The sequence below is a fragment of the Triturus cristatus genome, chromosome 10, assembly GCF_964204655.1.
Source record: "Triturus cristatus chromosome 10, aTriCri1.1, whole genome shotgun sequence".
In the NCBI taxonomy this organism is placed as follows: domain Eukaryota; kingdom Metazoa; phylum Chordata; class Amphibia; order Caudata; family Salamandridae; genus Triturus; species Triturus cristatus.
Genome location: NC_140593.1, coordinates 782,570,515 through 782,589,385, shown reverse-complemented (window position 1 = coordinate 782,589,385; position 18,871 = coordinate 782,570,515). Strand labels below are relative to the sequence as shown.

The window sequence follows — 18,871 nt, the reverse complement described above, 5'->3', positions numbered from 1 at the left end:
AGGGTAATAGCTTCACGATCGGACATAGAAATGAATCGATAAACCTGGAGGTGTTTTCTAAGGCACTCCCAATGGCCAAAATGATCGGCCTCATGGCGGGTTGTTCACATCTTTGTGAACCTTGGGTATTAAATAAAAGGCTAGAATAAGTGGGTTACTGATCTCTAGGTACCGCAATTCGTCATGAGTTAACTGACTTTGTTGAACTACGAGTGTTGTCTAGCCCACTACATCTGTAGTTTTCACGTGACTAAATCACATGCACAGCATAAAAATTGTAGTTTTTGACTAAAAGTTGGTGAACAAGCATGCTGGTTCAGGTGAAACGCGTCCGACACAGCCGATAATTAAATCCTGATTTGAACTGTCAAGACATTGCGTCGTTGTTCCTTTCTTGGGTTCGATTTTCGTTTTAATTTATATAGACCGAGCTTTGGGGGGGGAGGGGGGGGGGAGGGGGGTCTGTGTGACTACGCACCCGCTGATTAGGAGCTGTGGCGGTTGTAAGCCAGCAATTTGGAATATATATTTTTTTTTACATTGTATACATGTGGGAATGTCTGTCTGCCCGTTTTCCACTCTTGCACGGAACAAAATGCGTGGAACTGTCGTCAGCGCGCCAACTAGGTCTTATCGCTCCGGTGACATCATACAGAGTCTCGAGCGGAGCCGTGCTATTGTGATGTCCTCTTCGACATGGGTGAGCTAGGAAAGAATTTCCGTGGAATGCTGGTGCAGGTGGTATTCAGAAGGTGAGGAATCCACAGGCAGATATTGTATCCACCAGAAAAAGCGTTACCGAAGGTAAGTAACTTGTTCTGTTCACCAATACCACTCCTGTCCCGAGCGCTTAAGATGATAAAGAGTGACCATGCCCAAGTCACTCTTGTTGCTTTGGACTGGGCATGAGGAGTCTGGTATTTTGTGATTCTCCAACTGAGCATCCATCCTACGATCAGTCTACGCCTTCGTGAGGATCTTCTGACACAGCAGCAGGGGAGGGTCCTCCACCTGAACCAGTCAACTCAATGTCTTTTTGCCAGGATATTGAGTAGTAGAAGTTAACAGCATTCGACTTTCCTCCCGAAGTCTCTGTGATGTTTGGCTGCCAGGCATCCCTCTATTAAGACAGTGTACGCCTGCCAATACCAGACATTTTTAAAATATTGTATAGAAAGGTCTGTTCATCTTTCTGCTTCCCTGTCAAATCTTACTCTTTATTTTGACTCTTGCCCAGCAGGGATCTGCTTTGGGAACTCCTAAGAGGTACCTTCCGGCCATGGCTGCCTACTGGAGGCTGCCAGACCACCCCTCTTCATTTAAATCCCTTATTGTAACACTTTCATAAGGGGCTTTTACATGTGTTCTCACCTGCCCCATTCATCATGAGTCAGTGGGCCTTAATTTGGTTCTCACTTTCCTGATTTCTGATCCGTTTGAATCTTTGTACAGCTGTACTCTATTTTAAAAGCTTTCTTATCTTGGATGTAACTGCTAGCTAATGGTCCAACATAGATTGTGCACCTACCTGGTTTGGAAAATGTGCATACAGATATTCATAGATCCTGTGGTCCTAACCACAAGTACGGTGAGCCCCTCCAGATTTTAAACACAGATTGAGGGAACAGGGGTGAAAGTTTTTTGTCTTTTCATATTGTAAATGGTCATCAAAACTGGGTTTTATGCTTCAATGAATTTTAATGTTTAGGTTTAACTGGAATTTAGTTTAAAAGCACAAAATAAAGTATATTAAATGTAGCTTCTAATGTCCCTTAGATGTATTTTGGTGTGCTTTAAAAAATGCATTTCTCCCTATAATTAGATGGGAAGTATATATATCTTGAGGTTTTCCAGGATTCAGCACACTTTTCTGTGTTTTGACTCTTAAATACTATTCTTATGATGAACTGAGATTGCATTTGTATAATAACTGGGGAGCTCAGCTGTGACAGCTTGTTTAAGGGACTTAGTTTTAAGTTAATTAATTTTGCCCTATGTAAATGTTTTCCCTGATCTGAGGTAGGACATCCTATGATTCTGGAGAAAAAAGGTCTTATTGTGCTACCATTTCAATACTCCCTGTGAAGAATTTGTGCTCAGTGCTCTGACGCATGGGTTCAGACTTTGATCATAAGGAATTTTGCATAACTGCTAGTCAAAGGCTACATCTTTCCCTTTGTACTGGTAAAGCATTCATTTTCTTTACTGTATGCTTGGGTACAGGGCTCCAGTGTTAGTAGGACATGGTCGGACCCCCTGTATTGTGGGAGTACTAGACACAGAAAAGTGTCGAGGATGGAATGGCATTTGCCAAGGTCTCTGATTCTACTTCTTAGCTGCTTAATTGGTATGTTCAGGGTGCATATTGTTGTATGGGCAGTTTGCTGATCTGCAATAAAGTTGCCTTAGAACTATACGTTCTAGAGGCCTAAAAGCGAATGACTTTTGTTTTCGTTTGTGGTGATTAGTATGAAATGTATTTACTTAATCTGTTGCCTTTAACAGGAAGTTACTGATCCAGAAAAAGGTTTCATAGAAGATGACAAGGTTACGTTTGAAGTCTATGTGCAAGCTGATGCACCACACGGGGTTGCGTAAGTTTTCATTTTAGGTTTTAAATTATTGAACTTATTTAAATTTCTTTTCCTCCATTTCCTTGCAGTAAATTTTAGTTTAACATTTGACTTGGAGTTGGGGCAGGTGGTGTGCAGAGTGGGGGTGGGTGGTGTGCAGAGTGTGGCGGATTTGTGGTGTCCAGCAGGAGCCGGTGGTTGCAGATGAACAAATTTGGTGTTCACTGGAGACAGTCTTTGTTCTTGAAGGCAGGCAGGTCCTCCAGGGTTTTCGATGTTGCTGGCTGCAGAACACACCAGGTTTTCACAGGAGCAGGTTCGAGGGGGAGACAGGCCGGTAGGGCTGTGGCCAAGTAAGTGGGCATCATCCTCTTAGCTGCTGCACGGCTGTTCGGTCTTTCTTCTTGTAGTTTCTTCTAGTCTGAGGAAACAAGGTTCAGGGGTGCCCTATTGAGTTACAGGTAGGTAAAAGGCAGGGACCAGTGGGTCCCTTCCCTGGAGTGGGTACACCCCCTATTATGCCACCCTCCAGTGGAAGTGGGGCATGAGCCTGTCTTTGGTTGGCTGAGTCCCCCTATTTACAAGATGGCGGGGACAGAGTTGTACTTAACCTCGCCTCCCCCATCTGAGTGGTGGAGTTGGCATAGATGGGCGCACCTCTCTTCCTCACTTGTTTTTCCTGCTGGTTCTCCCGCCCAAAGTAGGGGTCAGAACCAGTGGGGACCAGTTGCTTAAAGCAGCAAGTCGCCTGGGGAAGCTCACAAAGGTGGCAAGCCGTTGAAACTTCACCTTCGTGAACCCTGCCCGTCCTGAGGGAGGAGGCTTGGCACCTCGTCCCAGGATGTGCATTGTTTCAGGCCCCAGAGAGCAGCATGCTCTCGACCCAGGGGTCCAGAAACATGTCTGGTGGTGGCAGATGAAAGCAGCCACTCGGCCTGGAAACTAGTGGTAGGTTGGTTTTCAGGGGCTATCTCTAAGATGCCATCTGTGTGCATTTTCCATTAAATCCCACACTGGCAGTGTGGGTTTAATGTGCTGAGAAGTTTGATACCTAACTTTTCAGTTTTCAGTGTAGCCATTATGTGCTATGGAGTTCATAATGATAAACTCCCAGCACCATATACTCCTAATGGCAGCACTGCACTTTCAATGTCTAAGAATGTATTTAGACACTGTAGGGGTACAGGGCTCACGCACTTGTACCCTCGCTGCGGGTATAGTGCACCCATCTACAGAGGTGACTGATCTGTGCCAGGGCAGTGGGTTGTAGGCATGGTAGACAGAGGTGTGTGCCATGTCGACTTTACTTTGTTTTGCACCAGAATACGCTTCCTGCAAAGGCAGTGTGTGTGTAGAGGTACAGAACCTTTAAGGGTGGCACAATAAGTGCTGCAGCCCTTGGAGGTCTTCCCTGGTCACAGTGCCCTGGGTACCTGTGGTACCATTTAACAGGGGCTGACTTGTGGCCAGATATGGCAATTGGGATAGTTTTGGGTAAAGAACACGGGCCCTGGGAACCCAACTAGGGCACATCAAGTGAAAGTGCATCAGTATTATGGCAAAAAGTGTGTGTGGGGAGAAGGGCTATGCAACAGAAACACACTGTTAGAGACATAAGCTGTAGATTATATGCTTGTGCATAGATCGCCATCTAGTGTTTGGTCCGGGTGTTTGTACTTTGTTTTTCTACGAAGAAGTCTTTCCAGTCATGAGGTAGGCGGCGACTCCTTTCTGGGATAGTGTGCATGGGCATCAACTCCATTGTTATATTGTTTTTTTCCGCCATCTGGTTTGGATGCGTTTTGTTGCGCTCCGGTTCGGGACTATTTCTCTGACCCCTTTGATGCACAATCCATACTCTCGATTTTGTATTATCGATCGCGGTTCCCAATTTGTCGCATATCGCTTCAATTTCTAAATCTTATATCTGAAAACTCGTGGAAGGCCATCTGGCCTAACTGCGCTGACCGCTCTAGCAGTCGATGGAACTGACCCCTTTAACTTATGTCCCGGGTGTCTTGCTAAGTTTCCACGCCCCAACTTGCACGAACTGTGCAACCTATGTCTGTCCCCAGAACACGACGAGAAAGACTGCGACACGTGCTGATCCTTTCGATCAAAAGACTCCGTCATTTTCTGTCTCGACGTCACGAGATGCAGCAGCAAAGCGGCTCCGCACCGGTCATCTTTAGCGAAGATTCCGACTCCGAACACCATGCCCAAGGAACCGAAGAGGAAGAATCCTTCTCCGTGGCTGGCTCAGAAGACCCCCCCTCCGCGCAACCTAAGACAAAGGCTCCGGTCCCTCCTCTGCCTTCGGGCCAATGTCGGCACCAACAAAGTTTGAGTCCCTGTCCTTGGGCCCAGCTCCGAAACAAAGAAAAGCCTCATCTGTGTGCCAATCCAACTCCTTCGGCACCGCAGCACAAGTCCAAGTCTACACAGCTGGCACCGAAAGGCTCGGAGCTGAAACCTTCGATGCCGAAACAGGCAACCTAGGAAATATAGACTCCATCAAAAGAGCCTCGGTCCGATCACTCCATTTCGGATCCGAAACAGAAAATATTTGGGATTAACCCTGATACAGGCCATATACTTTACCAAAACAGAGGAAATTGGACTTACTAGAGGGCTACCACATTCCTCTAAAAAAGAAAAGTGTGGGTACTAACCCTTCCCCTTCCTACATCCCACCTGCTTCTCCTACTAATCCCAATGTACTTATTTCACCTGAACATTCACCACCGCCAGGTTCACCTAACCCACAAGATAATGGGGATGGGGATGACCAAGATCTCCCATAAGACACTGATCCCTGGCAGGAGTATATCACTGATCTACATAATAATCCAGATTTGTGCCCCTCCTCACCATACGACCTTTGATATGTTGAGCTCCTTAATAAAACTGCTCAGTATCATGGGGTGGTGTTGCATTCAAAACCATTAAAGCAAACTGAGGACGTTTTCAAACACCCTGTCAGGGCAAGAATTATTACTTTGGGTGGAGAAGAAATATAAGCCTGCCCCCACCGACCCTATATACATCAAAGGCCAATTACCTTTAGACTCGCTTGTCGCTAATGCTCGCTAGAGACCCAATTCCCAAACAGGTGAAGCTTCTTCTCCAGATAAGGATTCCAAGCTCATTGACGCCTCAGGCAAAAGAGTAGCTTCACAAGCAGCTAACCATTGGCGTATTGCCAATACTCTAGCTTTGTTAGCTCGTTATGACAGGGCTCACTGAGTTAGAGAAACTCATGCAGTTCTTACTTGACTAACAGAAGACTAAAGCTAATGACCTTATTCAAGAGGGTAAGCTCATTACAAATACCTCAATTAGGTCTGCGCTAGATGCGACAGACACAGCAGCCTGTACAATTAACACTAGTATACTTTTACAAAGGCATGCCTGGTTGAGAATCTCCGGTTTCAAAACCTGAGGTGCAACCCTCCATCCTCAACCAACCCTTTGATAAGGATCATCTTTTTGGCTCAGCAGTCGACACCTCACTGAAAAAAATGAAAAAAGATAGGTCGCAAAGTCCATAGGGGCTTTGCAGTCACTCTCCTATAGGGGTTCCTTTCGCCGCTCCTTTTACGGGGGTGGATCTAAAACCTATCCACTGACACTACCTCCTCCTCTTAAAAGGGTAATAATCAACCCCCCCTCACCAACCCGGTATTTCAGAGGAGGTTTTTTTTTTTGTGATTATTTTATTGTATTTAAAGATAACAGGAAATAATTGGTAACAAATAAGACACATTATACACGCTCGTACCCCTCCAACAACAAACAATGACTTCCTTTCTGTACACCCGATCATTCCTCTCCTGTCTGGGGGACCTCTCTCAATTTCTCCCTGTGTGGAACTCCATCACTTCAGACAAATGGGTACTGCAAATTATCCGATATGGTTTCTGCCTTAAACTTAAAGCCAATGCCCTAAATAGCCTTCCACGACCACATGCAATGTCATAGGACATCAGCAACCTTCTCACTCTTGAAGCAAGAGGTTCTTTCTCTCCTAGAAAAACATGCTATTGAACCAGTCCCATCACAATACCAAGGGTCTGGGGTATACTCCCTATACTTCTTAATTCCCAAAAAGGATGGCTGATATTGGACCTCGGACAACTAAATCTCTACATCCAATCAGACCACTTTCACATGGTTACACTTCAACAGGTTCTCCTGCTCCTTCAACAAGGCGACTTCCTGTCCACTCTGGATTTAAAGGACTCCTATTTTCATATTCCCATTCACCTTGCTCACTGCAAATACCTCTGGTTTATTGTAGATGGACAACATTAACAATTCAAAGTTCCCCCATTCCGAGTAACTACAGCACCCAGAGTTTTCACAAAGTGTCTAGCAGTAGTCGCGTAGCGTCTCATCTCAGAAAACACATTCATGTCTTCCCCTACCTAGATTGGCTAATAAAAGCCAGCTCGCAACAGAACTGCCTACGCCTCACTCGAAAGACAGTCCAACTGCTTCACGACCATGGGTTCACTGTAAACCTCACCAAGTCTCCTCTCCAACCATCCAACATATGTGTATCTAAGAGCCACAATAGACGCTCAAAAAGCTCTGGCGTGTCCCAACCCAGTCAGGATCTGCAACATGCAGACTCTAATATCGCAATTTCAAGCTCAACACTCACTACCAGCTCGAGTGTTTATGCAATTGCTAGGAATGAGGGCATCTTGAATGCTTATAGTTCCTTATGCAAGACTTCAAATGCGCTCCTTACAAGAATACTTAGCACGCCAGTGGAACCAGGCTCAAGGTCAGTTGTCAGATCTAGTGTTGGTGGATGGCCGCACCCATCGCTCTCTGCAGTGGTGAAACATACAACACCTTTCCAAGGGGCGGCCATTCGTCGACCCGGTTCCACAGATGGTGCTAACAGCAAACGTATCGCTCACTGGTTGGGGAGCTCATCTTCAAAAACATACCATTCAGGGCATGTGGACTCCCCATCAAAAGCAACTAAAAATAAACCATCCAGAACTGCTAGCAATTCTTCTAGCGTTGAAAGCATTCCAACCTCATCTAGTAGGCAAAGCTGTCCTGATTCGCACCAACAACTTGACAGCAATGCACTACATACAAAAACAGGGGGTACACACACTCCAGCTCACAGCTAGCCCAGAGCAACTGGATATGGGCCATACTTCAAATGTATCTCCTTGCAGAACACCTCCCAGGAGTAAACAACCAGATTACAGATCTGCTCAGTCAACGACAGTAGGCATACGAATGGGAACTCCCCCTCAAGTTTTCCTCCCATTCTTTTAAATGTGGGGCTTCCCAGAGATAGATCTGTTTGCCAACCCTATAAATGCAAAATGCCCAAACTTCGCATTCAGGTATCCCCACATCCATTGTCCAAAGGCAATGCGCAATGGATGAATTGGTTGGGGATATTTGCTTACTTTTTTGTTTCTCCCACTCATTCCATTGGTGGTTTGGAAGCTCGGACAGCAATCCATGACACTAATCCTAGTTGCTCCCACATTGGCCCGTCAACCCTGTTTCACAACCCTATTGGATCTATCAGTAGTTGCTCACAAAACTATGCATTACTCCCAGTCTTCACACTCAGAACTGTGGAGAGATCAGGCATCCAGATCCCAGTCATCTCAACCCTGCTATCTGGCACCTGAAATCCCTAGAGTTTGGTTATCTCAATCTTCCGCCAGACTGTATCATTATCAAAGAGGCCAGACTCCCTACCACAAGCGGACACAACAAAATCAATCCGCTAGATGCTTCAATTCAAACCATCATTTGCTATCTACTACATCTACAGCGTTCCAATTTCCCGTACACATCTATACGCTTACATCTTGCTGCATATCTTCAAAATAGACCGCATTAGTCTCTTTTTAGAGTGCCTCCTATTAAAGCACTTATGGAAGGACTTTAGTCATTTCACCTAGACTTCCACCTGCTCCACTGTGGAATCTCAACATAGTTCTTACAAGACTCATAGGTCCACCTTTTTGAATCCTTGCACAGATGTGAACTACAGTTCCTCACTTCGAAGTTAGCCTTTCTCATAGCCATCACATCTCTGCGGAGAGTGGGTGAGCTTCAGGTTCGAGGCATGTGGGCTGCTGAATTCATATCTGTGCATAGATCGCCGCCTAGTGTTGGGTCCGGATTTTTGCACATTGTTGTCCTGGAAGAGTCTTGGAAGTATCACGAGATAGGTGGCTCCTCCCCTGGACTACAGTGCGCATGGGCATCCTCTCCATCCTCAGATTGTTTTTTTCCGCCATTGGGTTCGGATGTGCTTACCTTAGCTCAAGTTAGGAAAACTTTATTTAAGGCCAAAAGCCTTTAGGTATCGTCGGTATTGTTTGCGTTCGGTATCGACAAACTATTATACTTGTTCTCGGATTTATTCACACTTCTCGGACCTAGTTTCGGTCCGAACATCGATCGACGTTCGAGGATGGAATCGAGGACTCCCTTCAAGAGATGTCCTTTGTCATGCGAAATATCCACACATCGATGTCCATCCGGTGTGTAACAAATGTTTATCACCGGATCATGATGAGTCAAGGTGTATGGCCTGCGCCTGGTTCCGGTCAAAGAAGACACTTCGGAATCGACGGGCGGCTAGATTGGAGGCCAAACAATCGGCGCCTAACCCGGTTAACATATTCAGCACCGAGGATGAAGAAGTCGAAGAGATAGACTCAAGCCATGCTTCGGAGCATGAATCCCATTCTGACGACGATGATGAGGTGATCTTCGAGGACGAAGACGTCGACGAGGTAGGAGACGACGATGAGGCCTTTGGGGCCGAAGAAGATAGCTCGGGCGAGGAGCTAGGCCCATCCGTCGATGCGGAGGCCGAAGGACAGTCTTGATAAGGCTCAGGTCGAGGGATCGCCTGCGGGCCTTACCCAAGATCAGCCGGATCGTTCTACAGCCCCGCCTGAAGGCCCGGCTTCGAACATTTCAAAAGAGCCAACACTATCAAAAAAGACTGGATTCGATTTAGTGAAAGCGAAACCAAAACCAGCACCGGTCAAATCGAAACCGAAAGTGCAACTGGTTCAGGTCGGATCAAAGGCATCGAAGCCCTCCATTCCGTCGACACAGAAAAGGGACATCGGAGCCGAACAAAGAAAGAAGGACTTCGGTACCGAGAAACCAAAAAAGGGCTTCGGCACCGAGACACAGAAGAAGGCCCTCGGTCCCGAGAAGACGCAACGGCCTATGGGACCGAAGGTTGGAGCACCGACCACCAAGGTCACGGTGGGCGATCCGACGACGTCCACACCGAAGAGTGCGGCGACTGCCAAAATATCGAATCAACAAGGCGTCGATCCCAAACTTCGGATCGAAAACCCGAAGGCTGGGAAGAAACCGGAGACCGCGTCGAGGCCTGTCTCCAAAGAGCCTGTCTGTTCCAAAGCACCGTCTGCATTCACGCTGCAACAGGTGTCGGAGTCCCTACAGCGCATCAGGGAACGGGCAACCCTCGAGCCACAAACGGGTCCCGAACCACACAGTCGCCAAAGCTCACTCGGCGCCGGCACCGATCAAGTTTGGATTGCCGCCACCGGGGGCACCGAAGATGTTCGAACTTAGGAGGAGTCTCGAACAACCACGAACAGTGTCCACAGAAAGAACCGATGTCGAGGACTCGCAGGACCAGTTTATCGACGCCGACACTGGTAGGCTGTTCCGCAAGCGAAGAATTGTTCCAGAGAAGGCTTTGGACTCCTACAAGATTCCACTAAAAAGGAAACTGGCATCAGGTTCGACGCCAGTGCTTGTAGAAACATTCCACACCCATCCTCAGGAACCACCATCCTTTTCTCCTACACACTCGGAACAGGATGCAGGAGAAGGCTATATTGGGGATGATACCACTTATCCTGTGGATAATGACCCTGATGACCAAGATCAAGCATGGGGAGACCCTACTGACCAAGGTGACCCACAAGATGCTCCTGACACTCATCTTTATAATGTCAAACCATCTCCCACTTAAGATACTGCTGCTTTTAACATCCTCATTGAAAGGGCAGCTGCCAATCACGGAGTGGAACTCCATTCTGACTCTGTGGAGGAGGATTTCTTGGTGGACACGTTCTCCACATCAGAACGAACGGTCAAGACTCTACCAATGTTGAAAGGGGTTCTCAAACATGCTAAGGACATCTTTAAGGAGACCACCAGGGCACGGGTATTGAACCCGAGAATAGAGAAGAAATATAAACCTGCACCCGGAGACCCAATGTACATTAAGGGTCAATTGCCGTTGGACTCCATGGTAGTTTCTAATGCTCGCAAGAGAGCTAACTCGCAGACTACAGGTGATGCTCCTCCTCCAGACAAGGAGTCCAAAGTGCTAGAAACATCAGGCAAAAGGGTAGCAGCACAAGCAGCAAACATCTGGCGCATTGCCAACACTCAGGCACTCCTGGCCCGATACGACAGGTCACACTACAATACACTAGAAACACTGCTAGAACACCTACCAGATAAATACAAAGATGGAGCGGAGCTCCTCATCAGAGAGGGACAACTCATTACAAATGCATCCATCAAATGCGCACTGGATGCAGCTGACACTGCAGCAAGGGCAATCAACACTAGTGTGATGTTGAGGCATGCATGGCTGAGAATATCAGGCTTCAAACCTGAGATTCAAAATAATATCTTGAATCAACCAGTCAACCCAGACTTTTTATTTGGCCCCGAGGTTGACACTACACTGGAAAAGATTAAAAAGGACACAAACTGCGAAATCTATGGGGGCTCTACAGTCGCAGCAGTTTCGGAGTGGCTCCATTCGTTGCCCCGGGAATAGAGGAGCAGCTAGAGGTCAGGGGTCCCAGCAGCAGTACAGTAAAGGAGGTACCCAGAGTACCTATAATAAAAACAATAGGGGTGGATATCGTGGATCCAGCACGAAAGGCAGAGGACGAGGACACCACAACACCAGGTCCTCCGCCAATAACAAACAGTGATGTCTTGTCACTGCCCCCGACTACATAACACCGGTCGGGGGGAGACTCCAACAGTTCCTGCCAGTCTGGAGATCCATCACCACAGACAGGTGGGTCAGAGAAATTGTCCAGTACGGTTATTGTCTGGAATTAACATCCAATCCACCCAATATACCACCAAGACACCGTCCTATGTCCGCAGAGCACTTGACATTATTGCAGCAAGAAGTAGTAAGTATGCTGCAAAAAGGAGCCATAGAGCTCGTGCCTATGGAACAGCGGGGTTCAGGGGTGTACTCTCTGTACTTCTTAATCCCAAAAAAGGACGGGTCTTTACGACCTATACTAGACCTCCGCCCCCTCAACCAATACATTCTGTCAGAGCATTTTCATATGCTCACCCTCCAGCAGGTTCTGCCATTACTCAGTCAGGGAGACTTCCTAGCAACACTGGATTTGAAGGATGCGTATTTCCAAACATCCAAACACCCATACACCCATCACACAAAAAATATCTCGGGTTCACTCTTCAGGATCAGCATTATCAGTTCAAAGTACTCCCTTTCGGAGTAACAACAGCGCCCAGAGTCTTTGGCAAGTGCCTAGCGACAGTGGCCGCACACTTAAGGAGACAGCACATTCACGTCTTCCCTTACCTGGATGACTGGCTTGTTCAGGCAAAGTCAGCCCAGCAGTGTGCCAGCCACATATCCCACACCAGTCACCTTCTTCACAGTCGGATTCTCACTGAATTATCCAAATTCACATCTCCAACCCGCCCACGTACGGCAGTACCTGGGCGCGACTATAGACACTCTGGCTGCCAAAGCTCAGCCAAATTTAGCGAGAATCAACAGCATGCAACTGCTGATAAAAAATTTCAGACCACAACACTCCCTTCCAGCGCGAGTGTTCATGCAGTTGATAGGCATGATGGCCTCCTGCATCTTCATAGTCCCGCACGCGAGACTACATACGCGCCCGCTTCAGGAGTGCTTGGCACGTCAATGGCATCAGACTCAAGGACAGTTGAAAGACCTAGTGTTGGTGAGCGGTCGGGCATACAACTCTCTGCATTGGTAGAATCCACACAACCTTGGCAAGGGCCGACCGTTCCAAGAGCCTGTTCCACAATAATACTGACGGCGGACGGGTCTCTCCAGGGATGGGGAGCTCATGTACTCAATTACACAGTGCAGGGAATATGGACGACACAGCAACAGAAGATGCACATCAACCTTCTGGAACTGATGGCTATCTTCCTGGCAATGAAGGCATTCAAAGTACACTTGTGCAACAAAGTCGTGTTGATCCGGTGCCGCCTCAAAGACTGCGGCTAACACCCAAACTTTTAACACAGAACCATGGCGAAATTCAGCACCCAGATCCGCAACAGCTGAACCTGGCGATCTGGCTCCTGAAGTCTTAGAGTTTGGCTACCTGAACCTGCCTCCAGAATGTATGAATATCAAGGAGGCCAGGAGACCCACGACCAGAGCTTGCTATGCGGCTAAATGGAAAAGGTTTGTCATTTACTGTAAAAACAATGACGTTAATCCGCTGGATGCATCCACTCAGAACATCATCTGTTACCCGTTACACTTATACCGATGCAATCTGGCATACAACTCCATCCGTATACATCTAACCGCAATAGTGGCCTATCTTCAGAACAGGCAGCACCTCTCTTTATTCAAGGTGCCTGCCATCAAAGCCTTCTTAGAGGGACTCAAGAGTGATTCCTCCAACTCACCCACCGGCACCGGTGTGGAACCTGAATGTGGTCCTCACCAGATTAATGGGTCCACCTGTTGAACCTCTACATTCATGTGAGATTCAATTTCTCACCTGAAAAGTAGCCTTCTTAGTGGCAATCACTTCGTTGAGAAGTGTTAGTGAACTCCAGGCACTAACCATTCAAGAGCCATTCATACAGGTTCACGCAAACAGGGTTGTACTACGTACCAACCCCAAATTCATGCCTAAAGTAATATCGCAGTTCCACATGAATCAAACCATTGAACTGCCGGTTTTCTTTCCAAATCCAGAAAATGTCGCTGAGAGAATGCTCCATACACTAGATGTAAAGAGGGCCCTCGTGTACTATATAGACAGAACAAAGGATTTTGAGGAAAACAAAAAAACTGTTCGTTGCCTTTTCTCCAAAACACAAGGGCAACGCCATTTCCAAAGCAGGGATAGCCAGATGGATCGTTAAATGTATTCAAATTTGCTATGAAAAAGCTAAACGCACATTAATGATTCCTCCCAGAGCCCACTCAACACGAAAGTTAGGGGCGTCCATGGCTTTCCTAGGGAATATTCCTTTAGAGGAAATATGTAGAGCAGTCACATGGTTCACTATACATACATTTACAAAACACTACTGTGTAGATGTACATTCAAAACAGCAGGCAGCTGTAGGACAGGCTGTTCTCAAGACCCTTTTTCAGACTGCTGTAGCTGGCACGGGCAGCCGCCGCTAATAGAGGGACTGCTATATAATCTATGCACAGATATGAATTCAGCAGCCCACATGCCTCGAACTGAATATGCTACTTCAGGGCTTGACAAATCCACTCGACTGCTCGCATTTGCGAGGTAAATTTAATGAGGTCGAGCTATTTTTAGGTCCTACTCGCCCTTTCTGGCGAGTAGGAAAACATACTAACTTTTGTCCTCTGTCTTTGAAAACTGAGAAAATGTGACAAGATAACAAGATTTAAAGGCCTTTTTATTGCTCACAAAGCAAATGAGCAATAAAGATGCCTTTAAATCTTGTTATCTTGTCACATTTGCTCCGCTTTGCACATAGCGGGACATGTCAACTCTTGACATTCTTGGGAAAACAATGCTAGTAAGGGGCACCTTGTGTAAGTATTTCTTTAAAACAAATAATTGAGAATTATTTTTAGATGTGTTTTTGTTTAGGTTTAGAGGCAACACCCTTTTTACAGGTGTCTGCCTTCAGTAAAGCCTAGCAGCACTGTGGTATATGCAGTCTTATCAATTGTAATTTACTTTTTAAGCTTTCAGTTAGCAGCAGCATACTGATCAGTTTTCAATGAAGTAATTTGCTAGCTGAGAGAGTCTAGTGCGCGTTGCGCAATTTGTTGTTTGCTCTACCGCTTACTCTTGGCTTTCTTAAAATATCCCGTTGTGAGAAAATGCCATCTTTCTTGCATGGTATGCCCCCACTTTTTGCTAAATTGCTGAATGTACTTCGATTGAGTGTACCCTGGGCTCCTGCCAATCAGGTGCCCAGGGCCTATGTTCCTTCCTTAAACCACACAAACTCCAAATTGGCAAACCCTAGCCACATGTCAGCCCCTAGTAAATGGTACCCAGGGCCTTGTGGCCAGGGAAGGCCTCTAGGGCTGCAGCACTCATTGTGCCACCCTCAGAGGCCCTGTACCCTTACACACACACTGCCCTTGCAGGCTGAGTGTCTGGGTGCAGGACAAAACAAAGAGTCGACATGGCACACATCACTGTGTACCATGCCCATCACCTACACTGCCAAGGCATATGTCAGCCACCCCTCTAGCTGGGTGCATTACGCCTATGGTGTGGGCACAGGAGCAGGAGCCCTGTGCCCCTACAGTACCCGGGTCCATTCCTGGGCACTGTAAGTGCAGTGCTGTCATTTAAGAGTGCATGGTGCTGAGAGCTTGTCAAACACGAGATCCACAGCACCATATTGGCAACACTGAAGCCTGGGAAGTTTGGTATCAAACTTCTCAGCACATTGAACCCACACTGATGCCAGTGTAGGATTTAATGTACTAAGCACCCCAGAGGGCATCTTAGAGATGCCCCCTTACAGCTAACTTACAATCCACGTCTGCTCTGAGGCTGCCCAGGCTGCCACACAGCAGACACGTTGCTGGACCCCTGTGTGGGAGAGCCCCTGCTCTCCCGGGCCTGCAACAATGCACATCCTGGGTGAGGTGAGAAATCTCCTCCCCCAGGATGAGCAAAGGGAAGCTTCAAAGGCAGGCCGCCATTTGGAGTTTCCCCAGGCCACTGCAACCCCCCACTCTGGCGGGAAGCTTGGCCGGAAACCCCATACAAGGACAGGGGATGTGCCAGCCTGCACACCCCACCCCTCAGGTGGGGGAGGCGAGGTGAAGCACATCTCCGGGCTCTCGCCATCTTGAAGATGGGAGGCCCTACCCTATCAGGATTAGGCTACTGCCCCCCTCCCACAGGAGAGAGGCAGGATAGGGGGTGTACCCACCCCAGGACAAGGACCCATTGGTCCCTGGCCTTCACCTACCTGTAACGCCCCTAAATCTAGGGGCCCCCTGAACCTTCATTCGCCAGATTCCAGACAGAAAACTACAAGAAGAGCAAGAAGAACAAGGACCTGCCCTGCAGCTGCTAAAAAAGAGAAGACACCAACTGCTTTGGTCCCAGCCCTACCGGCCTGTCGACTCTCGAACCTGCACTAGCGCGGCATCTCTCGTGGCCAGCAACCTCACCAACCCCGGAGGACCTGGCTACCTTTTGGCTCTAAGCCCCTGGGACTCCCATGAGTAGAGGCTCTACTCAGAAACCTATCTCTAACCCCTGGCAGAAGCCCGGAATTGCGAACCCAGCACACTCTGCACCAGCCAAGCCTGACCAGTGCCGGAGTGAACAAAGACCCTGAGGACGACCCCACGGCGACTGTGACCCCGAGTCCGGCACCCAAGGACCCCCCTCGACATCCCGGAGGAAGCCTGCAGCCTCAGAACCAAGTGCCACCCCAACCGCCATCAACCAGAGGGTAAGATTCCCGACGTCAAAAGGCACCCCTGCACCCGGTGCCCTGCGGCCCCCTGTGCCCAATCCCGGGGTACCCACCTAACCTACAACTACCCAACTTACCTCTCGAAGTGGTGGTGGCACCTGAAACATCCTCGTCCCCGAGCCTGCAGCCTTTTTCCAAACCGGAACATTCCCATTGATTTCCATTGAGCGCCCGAGGGCTCAAAAGCACCCTGCACCCAGCCGCCCGAGTGGCCCTGGCAGTGCCCTCTCTACACTAACCTACTTCCCCACTTGCCCTGAGTAAGTGACCAGGAGCCCAGCTCCCACAGCCGCGTGGCTTGCCAGACAGCAGCCACCAACCAAGGCCCCCCTATCCCTCATAGGATAACATTGGGCCTAACTCTCTCTGCACCCGGCCGTCCTGAAACCGCTGAGGGTGAACCAACTGTACCTACTTAACACTGGGGGACCCCTGAGTCCATGCCCGGAATTTCAACTCTGCCAGTCGAGTACTTACCCTTAAACCGCTATCTTCATTTTCCTCATAGGGTAACATTGACTGGCTTTTTCTTCAAAAATCTTCTAAGTGTGAACTTTTCAAAACAGCAAAAATTCACCAAAAATCAGCCAAGTGACAAACGAATTTACTCACCTGCTCCTAGGTGAGCTCCCAGTGCTGGATCTTGGTGCCCAGCCCTGACCCTGAAAAGTGTTCACAACTATACTTACCTCTAACTCATTTTTCTCCCATAGGAAACCATGGTCTGCTTTTCTGTGAAATTTCTTCTAAGTGTCTATTTTTGCAAATTTGAAATATTCTTTTAAAATCGTACCATTTCTGCAAACGAAATTACTTACCTGTTTTTGATAAGGACCCCAGTCCTGGGTCTAGGTACCCAGTCCTGGATTACTAAAGTAACGATAAAGTACTCTACCTGCAATTTGAATTTCTTGCCATAGAGATCCATTGAATGTTTTCTTTGAAATATTTTCTAAGTGCTAAGTTTTGAAATAGCTAAATATTATTTAAAAATCATTACAGTTATTAAGTCGACTTTCATCACTTGATTCTGAATACTGACCCAAGGCTGGTTCTAGGAGCCAGACCTGGAATTCCAAAAGTAATCTGAAAAGTAATTTATTACAAATAACCTGAATTTACCATTGAGCTCAATGCATTATGTTTAGGAAATAGGATTGTTTATTGCAACCAACTGTGACTGTATACACATTTATTGCTTAAGACAAAAGTATTTATATTCAACCTCTCATTCTGAGAAAGTATATTTTTACCCCCTTTGTGGTTCTAAAAATAAAACAAGCATATATTTTATATATACAAACCATTGGCCTAGAGTTCAGTTATTGAGTGTGTGAAACCATTTTCTGACTGTGTGTGTACAATAAATGCTTTACACTGTCCTCTGGTACTGCCTTACTGCTCGACCAAGCTACCACTTTCGAGAGTAAGGTCATACCTAACTTTGACCTCTATCAGCCTCTGGGGGACTGTGGACCCTGTACACCCTGTACCTATTAGGGAACAGTATATACAGAGCCACTTTCTCACACCCATTTTATATTTTGGTTATTTTTTGTTTTGTATTATCCCCTGATTTTAATCTTGAGCCCTCTTACCTGCATGATAAAAATTTCGAATTCCACAGCTGTTGGGCGGGCCCCTTTCCCGGAGAAGCTGAAATCTTGGCGGCCATATTAGGTGCACACTAGGACGCCTGGCGGCGCCATCTTGGAGGTCGGACGTTCTAGTCGTCACAAGGACGCTAGACGTACACATAAGGGGGTCATGCTGACGCGCAGCGGATTCGCGCAGCGGGGTCGCTGGATTTCCGCCGGAGTTACGCCTGAGTTCAGCCCGTCTGTGCCCGTCCGCGCTGAGGACGTGCTGCGGAACGGGCTGTGCACAGAGGACGTGCATTCGTCTCCTCGGGTAACATGGTCGTACTCCTCTCAGGAGAGGATTGCTTTGAAGCCTTCTCTACTAGCCTGTCACCACAACTTTTCGCCTGAGGGCATTCTACACTCTTCTGTATGCCATACTTGTAACGGTGTTCCACTGCCCTCTTGCTCTATTAACGGGACAAGACCTACTTCTATCGTTCCACTGAACCATACCCAATTTAGAATGGGTTTCCTAGTCAATGCTAGGTCACTTATTAAAAATGTCGTTTTTCTCGGTTTTGTGACTGCCAGGAAACCCTCCTGGGTGTTTGTGACAGAAACTTGGGCCTCGGACTCGTCTGGTCACGATCTATTGATGGCTATTCCTGAAGGCTATGCATTGCATAGACTTGACAGAACTAGATGTAGGGGGGGCGGGCTGGCAATTCTTTATAAAGCTTCCTTTGCCTGTAGTATTAAAGCCCTGTCCGAGTCCTCGGACCCCTTTGAGGCCATGTACTTTTTTATCTCCTGTTCCCCTTCGGTATCCTTTACAGGCATCCTTATTTATAGACCTCCTGGACCCAGATCCAACTTTAGTTGTGAGCTCTTTAGAATTTTGGAACCCTATTTTGGTAAACTCCATCTTACCATACTTTG

The 18,871-nt window shown here is 47.5% G+C and overlaps 1 protein-coding gene across 2 annotated transcripts in view; it reads left to right on the top strand.

Moving 5' to 3' along the window:
* USP7 (ubiquitin specific peptidase 7) overlaps positions 1 to 18,871 on the top strand; it is a 1,511,465-nt gene that overhangs the window by 269,539 nt on the left and 1,223,055 nt on the right. For both annotated transcript variants that reach the window (XM_085628311.1, XM_085628312.1), the window contains exon 5: positions 2,506 to 2,594. In XM_085628311.1, coding sequence (XP_085484437.1) covers positions 2,506 to 2,594 — 89 coding nt within the window. The remainder of the gene's footprint in view (positions 1 to 2,505; positions 2,595 to 18,871) is intronic.